The sequence below is a fragment of the Nelumbo nucifera genome, chromosome 4, assembly GCF_055504915.1.
Source record: "Nelumbo nucifera cultivar China Antique chromosome 4, China Antique-T2T, whole genome shotgun sequence".
In the NCBI taxonomy this organism is placed as follows: domain Eukaryota; kingdom Viridiplantae; phylum Streptophyta; class Magnoliopsida; order Proteales; family Nelumbonaceae; genus Nelumbo; species Nelumbo nucifera.
This window is the reverse complement of record NC_142652.1, coordinates 91,461,850-91,473,496: the sequence shown is the minus strand read 5'-3', so window position 1 is coordinate 91,473,496 and position 11,647 is coordinate 91,461,850. Positions and strand designations below refer to the sequence as shown.

Below are 11,647 nucleotides of genomic sequence, written 5' to 3'. Positions count from 1 at the left end.
GTTTTCTGGATTCAGAAACTAGACCATAAGACCAAACGATAATAAAAGTTTGATTTAAGCCCATTAAAATGGCCTAAAGTGTGATTTCTATACTAAAATGCTTCACTTAATTTGATCTGAGAACTGAAATTTGCTAGACCGCAATTTACTGATTTGATTTGATTCGAGTTGAGATTTCTCCAAACCGGGCCGACCCGGTAGGAGTCTACCACATTGGTCTCATCCCCATTAGAATGGGCGCAGATTAGTAGGGTTTGTAAACGGCTTCCAATATAAACCCGAAACATCGTTTGTTTTTAGGGTTTCTGGCTCGTCCTACAGGAACTGAGTGAGAGAGGGAGGGAGAGAGAAGAGAGAGAGTTCGCTAGCTATCACCATGGGTCGTATGCACAGTCGAGGGTAAGCTTATCGTTTGTTTCACAGGTTTTTGTGGCGATTCGTTTCAGTCTCTGAGCTTATCTAATTCCTTCATCTGTGGGCTTCTTTCTTGTTGTTTACAGTAAGGGTATCTCCTCGTCGGCTCTGCCGTACAAGAGGACTCCGCCTTCTTGGTTGAAGATTTCTTCTCAGGATGTAAGAAACTTTAATCTCTTATCTTCTCCATAGTCCTAGAATTCATCTCTCATTCTGATCCTAATGATTCTATTCTGACCTTTGCAGGTTGAGGAGAACATCTGTAAATTCGCAAAGAAGGGTTTGACGCCGTCTCAGATTGGTGTTATTCTTCGTGATTCTCACGGTATTGCTCAGGTCAAGAGCGTGACGGGTAACAAGATCTTGCGTATCCTTAAGGCTCATGGTGGGCTCTTATTCCTCTATCCTTTTTTTATGTAGCTTAGGAGCTCTGATTCAAGAATTATCAGAAAATGTAGGGTTTTTTAATACCCTTGCTGTTTGAAAAATGAGTAGGGCTTGCTCCTGAAATTCCTGAGGATCTGTACCACCTCATTAAGAAGGCTGTTGCAATCCGAAAGCATCTTGAAAGGAACAGGAAGGACAAGGATTCCAAGTTCAGATTGATTTTGGTCGAGAGCAGGATCCACCGACTCGCTCGCTACTACAAGAGGACAAAGAAGCTTCCTCCCGTCTGGAAATAGTGAGTCCACTTTGTCGATTGTTTATTTGATTTTCATTTTGTTCTTGAAATTTCGAGCTATATTCTATTCATATTTCTCTGAAGCGCGTAGATTTATTGAGATATACGTATGTAGTGTTAATTGTTTCTCCCATTTAACTTTGGTTTTCCAATTTAATGATCTTCCTATCACTGGTGGATCTAGCGTTTTGTTTTGAAGCTTGTAATGTGTTGACAATTAATTATTAATTAATTTCTTTTACTGCAGTGTAAATAATATAGCCTTGGTTGGTGTATTTGTTTGTTGTATGGGCAAGCTACGTTAGATATGGATCTTGTAGGTCGTTTGTCATACTGTGCAATTGAGAAGGGTGTTAACATTAAAGATAACTAATGTAAAGTTTGTAGATGTAATCGATTAGGGATATTTTGGATACATGGCTAATTACCTTGACTTAATGCCTTAATTGAGAGCAATCCTAAAGTACTTGAATGAGGAAATTATGTATTTACTGGTCTTAGTATTTCATCCTCCCTGACAGATGTTTTGTACTGTTTTCTCTAATCCACCCACCCTTCCTAACAACAAAAAGGGGGAGAGAGAGATTATAAAAAATGTTATCATGATATTACCTGTGCTTGTAAACCTTAATTATGTAACTTTGCATACTCATGGAAGGAAGCTCTTAGCCTTAGTACTTGGACTAGGCCTTCATATGCAAATGTGGGCCCTTGGAATGACCATTCTGGCTTTTAACACAAAAGTTGCTAACAAGTAGAAGAATACGAGCAAAAGAAAGTATGGCAAAGTAGAACTTATAACAATTAGTGGTTTGGTAGTTGGAAAAGTAATATACCAAATGCCAACACTGAGTTTATTCAGTTAATTGGTTGTGAAGTTTAGCATTGTGTGCTAAGAATCAGTCTTGCATGCTGCAGAATCATAATAAGTACTAGTGTGATCCCCTTGATCTCTCAGGCAATATTTTTGGATGTTCCCTTTCCTTGGGCTCAACCATTATTGCACACATGACATGTGATAATGGAGTAGGATATATTTAGGGGTTTCACCTAATTGTTTGAGCAGATAGAACTGGAGACTAGGTGCTTGAATGGTGGATAAGATGATATTAAACATTTCAAGAACTTGTTAGATCAATTGATTAATAATTTCATGTTATTAAAAAGTAGGTTGTAGTTTTGTGCATTGAAGTCCTAGATAAGCTCTATCATCTTATTCGTAGGTATAACAACTGTCAGTTCAACTGTTTAACATCCCAGGGGTTAGGGAGCACCCCACCGTAAAGCATCTTATGATCCCAATGTCTCTCTTTCACTCTACATCAACTTTTGTAGTTTTCATTCTTGTTTTTCATTAATGTATCTATAGTGTTTTTTTTATGTTCTTGGTTGATATATTCATTTAGATGTAGATATTGATGGTCCTCTTTCTTTTGGACAACATACTGATCAATTGTTTTTTATGCAGCGAATCAACCACTGCAAGCACTCTCGTTGCTTAGTGTAGATTTTGTGTTTGGAAGGCGCAGATGGTGCAAATTCTATGGAAGTGAAACTCTGCAGCCCTTTTTTCTAATTTTTGATAGATTTGTTGTTTAAAGCGAGAACAGTGGTTAAAAGTTTAGAGAGTTGCTTGTGGTGAACTCTTTAGGATGAAGATTTTGATTTCCGGGACCAACTGCTACTTTGAATTTTGTTATGTTCGTCTGCTAGATAAAGTATATTTGATTTTTTTTTTGAATCATCTGTTGTGTTATGCGTTCTCTTTTCTGTTTTTTTTGGTTTGAGAAATTTGCTATGCGTCATCACTGGTCAAAACATGTTCAACCAAGATTAATTGCGCAGCAAAACCCTGTTAAAACAATTGTTGCATTGTTGTGAATTTATGCCGTTTTTTACTCTCAGTCCTTCCGCCATGAATTTGAAAATGATGTAAATAATTCTTGTAGTGAAGGAGACAAAAAGCCTCGTATGTCTTGGGTTAAAACTTAAAACTTTAAAACAAATTGTGACAGTTGCTTTGTATTGAAAAACAAATATTGGCGATATATGATATATACCCTTGTTAGTACTTGGTAGTTATTACAAAAAAAAATTGTTTGTTATTATCATATAAAAACAAGAACGCAAAACTATTGATGTTCTTTTTGTTTTTTGGCAAAAAGAACTAACAACTCGGAAAAGTTACAAGATTTACGATTAAACTCATTGATTGCAAGAATTATAGTGATCTCCAACTTCTGATCATCTATATTTGTAGTTGATTGCATGAGGGTTAATCTTGAGAGGGCCTTACGGATAGGGGTGCCCACCATGGCACTTTTTTGTAAATCAAACTGGTGGTATCGGTACCACTGGTTAACCGGTCTGCCGGTTTTAGTTTTTGACCAGTTCAATTTTTTAGTTTTTTATATTTATAATATATATTATACAAATATATGTACGATATTATATAATAATCAATAAATGATATATAATACATTATAAATATTTGAAAAATATATAATATATATAATATATTTATAAATAGGTCATTATAAATATAATATAAGTATATACTTATATATATAATGAATATATATTTATATATAATACATAGAAAATATGTGACATATATTAAAAATATATGTACTGGTCAGTTCAGTTAACTGTTGGTTTTTTTGTAGGTTAACCGAAAATTGAACTTGTTCTTTGGTTTTTCAAAAATCCTGAATCGAAACCGAATTGATCGATTCGATTAACCGTATTTTGCGATTCGATTTTCTTGGTTTGGTTTGGTTTTTCAGTTTTTTATGGACACCATTATTTACGGAAGCAGTTAAATAAAATTCTGACGAGGGAGGAGATTTATTAGGCTTAGAAATCTAGAATTGATTAGATTAATCTTAGGGATAAGAATAATAGGTTTTTTCACATTTCAGCATCCATTAGCAAAGCTAAAATAAAATCATGGCAATGGAGAATCCAGAAGGAGAGAAATTTGGAAATTGAGAAAAGTATTACTGATAGCCAAAATGAAAGCATTATTAGAGAAGTTTTAGAAAGGGAAATTTATAGAGCCTCCAACCAATTGGAGACCTTAATGGTCCGCTTGGTTGTCAGAGAAAGGATGAGATGAGATGGGATATGGGATGGGATGAGAAGGAAAAGTTTATTTTCTCAATTCTGTAAACTGTGTTTGATTGATGAGACCACTACCAAACCTGCCTTCTACATGCCCACTACCAGACCCACTTCTCTGCATCTCCTCCTTCCCTCTAACCACCCTAACTTCTTTCTGCAACAAAGCAAAATGTACCCAATTAGCCTTTTGGCTGCGTATTTTAGCATAGAATGAAATCATGGAAAGGGACTTGACTGGTTTTGCTCGAGCAAGTAAGGAAAGTTACCGGAATGATGGCAAAGAAAGGGTGGAAAGGGAGGTTTGACATGAAATTGAGATTAGAGTTTCAGATTAGTGACGAGAATGAAATCATGGAAAGGGACTTGACTGGTTTTGCTTGAGCAAGTAAGGAAAGTTACCGGAATGATGGCAAAGAAAGGGTGGAAAGGGAGGTTTGACATGAAAATGAGATTAGAGTTTCATATCAGCGACGAGAATAGTGGGTCTGAAGAGGCTACGTTTCCTCCTATCGATGACAACCTGACAATCTCCTCCGCCATACATTCATGCTCCCAGCCAGAACTTAACCCAGAAAAGATACTATCATATGTTGTTATGTTCTTCTTTGCATCACTTGATCGGAGTAGACCTGTGGTTCTCTTTTTGTCTAGAAACTAAACATGAACGGTTACATATTGAAGAAGGTTACTGCTTTTAGAACCCAAAAAATAGCCTCCAAAATTAGCCCAAAAAAAGGAAATGGTCTAGAATCACTTCGAAAGATCGAGCAGATCTTCAAACAATATCAATCCACCTAGACTAAGTAAATTGAAAAGAAGAAGAAGAAGGTCATCTGAGAAGAAGACGACACTGAGTTGCCTCCCTCGATAAAAGTTTTTCACTCGTTTCATTTCTCAGTGGCCCACGTCCCAAAAATTGAAAAGTATATTCTCGTTGCTTCTCACCATTTCTTTCAAAACAAACCTGAAAAAATAGGAATCTTTGAAGAATATTCCTATTGTCCCATCCTAGTCGCACAAATCAAACAAATTATAAGGCTCCAGGTCCTGATGGTCTTAATGCCCTTTTCTTTAAGAAATTATGAGATGTGGTTAAACAGGATTTTTGTGGAATTGTGAAAACTTTCTTTTACATAGGAAAATTATGTCCAATTTTAAACAAGATCTTCTCATTACCTTAATCCCTAAACATAAAAATCCAGAAACAGTGAATAATTATAGGCTTGTAAGCTTGTGTAATGTTATTTACAAGGTCATTTCAAAAATCCTTGTAAATAGGATTAAACCTTTCCTTAATGAGATCATTTTTCCGTTCCAAAGTGCTTTTGTTCTAAATAGACAAATTAATGACAATATTTTGACAGAGCCCAAAATTTAATGTCTTCCATTTTTTCTCTAAGAATATTCCCAATAGATTCTAGAAAATTATGACTCGGATCCTTTAGGCTATGTTTGATTTGAAGGAAAAGGTAGGGAAGCCAATACAAGGGTAACAAAGACAACCTAAGATTCTAATTCATTCTAATGCGAACTTCTATCTAGGAGACCCAATTATTAACTCAAGGGTAACAAAGAGAACTTTCCAATATGTTGTGGAAAGAGTGTTAAAAAGACATTCGAGATGGAAGAAAAACACCTTGTCCATAGCCGGAAGGCTAACTCTTATTAGCTCAATCACCTCTTCGATGCCTCAATTTATTATGAGATCGTTTAAATTTTTCAACAATACTTTGGAGGAAATTGACAAAGCTCAAAGGAATTTCTTATGGAACAAAGATAGAGGTAAAAAGCCCGTCCACCTTATGAATTGGAAGAAAGTTTGCACCCCAAAGAGTTGGGGGGTATGGGGCTAAGGAATCTTAAATGGATTAATGAAGCGAACCTAGCAAAACTGTGATGGAAGATTCTCAAGGAGGAGGATAATTTGTGGGCTAAAGTGGTGAAGGGTAAATACCTCAACAAGGAGAATTTTTTAGAGGCAAGAAAGAGGAAAAAAGTGTTGTGGGCTCGAAGAGGCATCCTCTATGCTAGGGACCTTTTAAGGAAAGGCCTTAGATGGGAAGTTGGTAATGACAAATCTATTAAATTTTGAAATGATAATCGGATTGAAGAGAATTCTCTAGCTGAGACCTTAACCCCTGAGCATCACTTCAGTGACAATGAGATGGTTTGTGATTTCATCGATAAAGATAGAGGTGTGTGGAAGGAATCCCAAATTAGAAATTGTGTCCCTCCAAATATTTGGAATAAAATCAAAGTGATTTTTATTCCCTTAAGCCCTAGAGAAGATAATTTGATTTGGGGGCAAGTTGGAGCGTGGTATTGCTTACAAGCACATGTATAGGGAGGCAAATCAAGCGGCTGATTAGATTGCAAATAAAGCTATATCTTCGTCTAGTAGGTCGATTTCTTTAACCCTTGTAGTCTTCCTAAGGAGCTTGATTTAATTTGCTTATGGAATGTTTGGGGACGTACTACCCCTGGCTTGTGTAGCACCTCTTGTTCATAAAAAAAAAATCCTTTGTTTTAACTGTTGTCACAAATTCATTAGTAGAAGATACAATGATGAAACTTTTTGTAGCAGCAGTGTTATTATTCATTAAAGAATATCAGTATATATGTTATACAGATCATGTTCTTTTGATCCTATCCAATGACTAATCTTTCAATATTTTCCATGTGTTTCATGTACTCCAGTGGTTTTTATAGTATATAGTCCATAGTAGTTTTTCTCTGATGTTTTAATGTATTAAAATCATTCCACTGTATCCATGCATTTCCTAAGATATGTATCTTAAAAATAAAAACATTTATTGAATTTCAAAAGGATTCAGTTTGCAACTCCAATCGTTAACTTTAGTATTTATTTTATTAAAAGCAAGGTTCAAAGTATCGATACGATACGTATTTCGGCCATATTGTATCGGTACTTAGAAACAACTGATACACACTTTTTTTTAGTTTTTTTTTTCAAAGTTTGTTTTTTTGGGAAGCTTATAAGATGTTTTTTATTATTAAAAAAAGTTGGGGGTCCGAAACACCCGGAAATAGGCGTTTTGGACCGTATCTTTTTCAAATGATATGATACGATACGCCCAATACGGGGCGTATCATATCAATACTTTGAACCATGATTAAAAGGATTCAATTTGAGAAAGAAAAGCAAGCTCTGTTAAAAGTAGCAGATTACGGGTTAATGGGTTTTACACTCATTCATCCATTTTGCATATACATGCAAATTTTCTTATTTTTATTTTTTATATGTTTGACATTTCAAAAAAAAAAGTTGTGGGTACCTGGGTTCCACCCTACTTTCTTTAGTCATCCAAACATTTGTTTTACGATTAGCCTTCAAGAAAATCGCCATGAAAGGTTGTTTTTCATTTTAGCTTGCTATGGGGTGTCTTTCAAATGTGAATTATTTTACTTGTTGTGAGTTCTAAAAACAATTAAAACCATCAGGTTTGAAAACAAACAGTTTCTTAAAATAAAAACATGTCATTCATTGTAAATATGTTTCTTTGATTCTAAAACCAACATAAAATAGTTTCTCTTGAATTTCTAGTTTGAAAAATATGTTTTGTTTTAAATCATACAATATTTCATTAATGACACAATATCTTTTCCATTTGTCTTTGACTTAAAAACCATTATTTTGATGGTTTCAAGAGCACAAATTGTTTTATGAAACAAAATCAACTTGTTTTTGCTTCTCATAATAAAAAGCAAGGTTCAAAGTATCGATACAGGGTGATACGTTGCTAGGGTGTATTGGCTTGTATTGGCCCTTTTTTAATTTTTATTTATTTCATTTTTCAATACCAGTTCAGAGGAGTTGGTTTAAGCAAGGTTCAAAGTATCGATACAGGGCGATACGCCGCTAGGGTGTATTACCCTTTATTGGCCTTTTTATAAGTTTTATTTTTCTTTTTCAATACCGGTTTAGAGGGGTTGGCTTAAGTGCTGGCTACCCTCTAAACCAAGCCCTGACCCAATACAACCCCTGTAGGGGCATATCGGGAAGGGGCCGATACGTAATGATTTTTTGAACCTTGACAAAAAGTATATACAGTTCCAACTTCCAAGAGCATGTTTTCGTTATTTTTTTTCCATTTATGCGGCAATTTCAAAAACAAATGAAAACTTGTTTAGTTCAACCATAATCTCTCTTTGTAGCAAATTGTATCTATTACCTATAAATCAAACTTCAACAACGTCAATATAAAGCTAGACTCCTTTTGACATTTCTTATGATCACTGGTTGCAATTCATAGCATCACTGAAGGGGGCTTTAATCACAGCAAAAAGTGTGTTGACACACTAGCAGCATGAAATCCAGTCGTACATTCGAAAACATCAAACATCTCCTATATACAAATATATTATCAATCATGGGGATATTTTGAATGCATGCTACCAGCTTGTTAACATGCATTATTGATGCCAACAGATCCCAATGGATACAGTTAACTTAGAAACTATTAAAAAAAGTAAATCCTAACCTATGCGAGGTTGTTCTAAACAAATTTACTGAAAGTAAAAATCAAGACAAATCTTACAAGAGTTGGGCTTTGGTCAGTGCAACGCCCGTTTGAACAGCCTTTACAGCCTTGCATTTGGAATATCTCCATTCTTATGTCTTTATTTCATGGGGAAATGACACTAGGTTACCCTAAAACACCATTTTTGTCTCAGACATGGCTGATGTTAAAATGATGCCAATGTTACATTCAATTTATTAAATGAATTTAGGTGCGGATGAACTTAAATAACCCCATATTTAATACTAGGAAGTGCATGCGTGCTTTTGCACGTGATAATTTTTTATGGTGATGATAATGATGATAGTAAATAATATGTTTCTAAAATTTTATATAATTATTTTTATATTTTTATGTCTATTAAAATTATTTTTATACATCACACTTTTTTTGTTTGATATGATGAATATAGGATATTAGATAACTGCCCAGATGTTTTTACATTTTTTGTATTTTTTTAAACTTTCGTGTGCTTTCATTTTTTTTAATTTTTATTATCTTTTAATTATGACATCAAGGATTGACACATTTTAACCCAAAAGGTTGAATTGTTGACTCGTCGCCAAATAAGAAAAGAACTCCTCCTTTTTTGGTTGGTTTTAAAATTGTATTTTATTTCTAATAAAAATAATTATACTTTGTTACACTTATTTTTTATATGATTAATTAATATAAACTCAATGAAAGAATATACTAAAATAAAAATTGGGGTATTTTAGTTAAACAAAAATTCTACACTATCATCTACACTTTTAATGGTAATATAGAAATAGATTTTATTTTTAACTTTAAAAATTCTAAAAAGTCATGAAATTCTAAAAAGATTAAAAAGCAATATATAAGGAGTTTGAAGTTGATAACTTCATTTTAGAATATATTGTAGATAGGTGAGGATTAGCCATGCATTGGGGAGACAGGATCTGCTCCTTAGACTTGGGCACCTCACATGCACATCCACCATGCATTGGGAACATCTCCCGTAAATAATAACTTAAAAATACGGGAGATGTTCCCAATACATGGTAGGATGTGCGTGTGAGGCGCCCTCCGTGAGGAGCAGATCCGGTCTCTGCATTGGGAACATCTCCTGTACTTTATATTGTCATTCATGGGAGATGTTCCCAATACATAGCTGTGATGGGCTATAAGATTAGTGTGAAGAGCGTTTCATGAGAAACAAATATGGTTTCAGAGGGCAGATTCAGTCCTCACAAAAATTGTGCTCACACTATTCTCATAGCCTTTATTCAGCTATGCATTGTGAACATCTCCATATTTGTATCTTTTTATTCATGGGGAGATGTTCCCAATGCACAACTGAAATGGGTTGTGATGGAGATGTTTTCAATGCATGGCTGGAAATGGCTATGAGAATGGTGTAAGCACAATTTTGTGAGTACCAAATCCAATGTCCTGGTTTCTTAGGTGACTACTAGTCTACTATCTCGCATTCCACTTAGAAAACAAAAAGGGGGCAAATAAATTTCATTTTGATAATGTGTGAATCATACCTTGACTCTAAAATCATATTTTTTCCCTCATGTTTCAAAACCTATCTAATTTGAACATACATACATAAAAAAGATAGGGAAATTTTCTGATTAGTACCCTGTACTTTGGACTTAATGCTATTTTACTTCATGAACTTTAAAACGCGACAATTCAGTACCGGAACTTTCAAAATGTGTTAATCCAATACCTACCATTAACCAGTTGTTAACCAAGCATTAAGTGGCATTTGAAAAAGACACAAATGCCATTTGAGTGTTATTTAATTTTCTTTATCAACCGTCAAAACATTGACAAAAAAATGAACAGTCCCAAATATTTGCCTCTTCTATTCAAGAAAGTTGAGGTCACCAAAATGCCCACCGAGACATGACCTCAACTTTCTTGAATAGAGGAGGCAAGGATTTGGGAATGTTCATTTTTTGTCAACATTTGCATGTTTGATAAAGAAAATTAAATGACACTCAAAAGGCATTTGTCTCAAATGCAACATAATGGCTGTTTAACAACTGCTTAATGACAGGTACCGGATCGACACATTTTGAAAGCTTGGACACTGAATTGCCACATTTTAAAGTTTAGGGACCAAAGTGACACTATATCCAAAGTACAGAATACTAACCAGAAATTTTCCCTAAAAAATATTCACCAATAACCCAACACCAGACTAATAAGTAATAACTCCCTTCCCAAAATAGGTGATAGCAGGAATTGAATCCACACCTTTACTCGAATCAGCTTACATACCAATTGGTTATTAGTGTTTTTTGGTATCACACCTTTTCCACATCATAGTTGAATTCATGTTAAATTCAAATGCGACATTTTTTTTAGGTAGTGGGAGCACTCCCAAATCACCGTAATTTGGTCCTTCTATGCATATTAATGCCAAAACAAACCAAAAAGCTAAATTTGGGAGTGTATATTTGATAAATAAGTATTTATCTTATAAGCGTTCATTTTGGCGAAAAACACTTATTTCAAACAGGTGTATTATAGATATTTTGAAAATGATGTGGCAGATCAAAATGGGCCACAAAAGAAATAATCACTTAAAAATAAGCTTTCTTGAATAATTGATTTAATTTCAAAAAATAAAGATTTATTTGAACTTATTTCCCAAATGCAGATTAATACTTATTAATATACTCCGTCCCAAATAAATGCTTATTCAAATAAGCACTCCCAAGCATGGCTTTAATCAATTGATCCAACAGTACGAGAAGTAATGAAGGGCGTTTTACCAATACCCGAGCCTAACCATATGCCATCGGGTTTGGGTAAATTCGGGTTGAATAAGGATTTGTCTCAACTCGACCAGAGCCGGCCCGGTTTGCACATGTTTAAAAGCACGAGCCACGAGGGCACACACCACGCG

General features: G+C 34.6%; 1 protein-coding gene across 1 annotated transcript; it reads left to right on the top strand.

The window, feature by feature from the left end:
- Window positions 1-243: 243 nt before the first annotated feature.
- LOC104611406 (small ribosomal subunit protein uS15) lies at window positions 244-2,840 on the top strand. The gene is made up of 5 exons (XM_010278430.3): window positions 244-399; window positions 501-573; window positions 661-799; window positions 910-1,096; window positions 2,565-2,840. Exons 1-5 carry the CDS (start codon window positions 377-379, stop codon window positions 2,596-2,598), a joined length of 456 nt encoding a protein of 151 aa, XP_010276732.1. The 5' UTR covers window positions 244-376; the 3' UTR covers window positions 2,599-2,840.
- The last annotated feature ends 8,807 nt before the right edge of the window (window positions 2,841-11,647 follow it).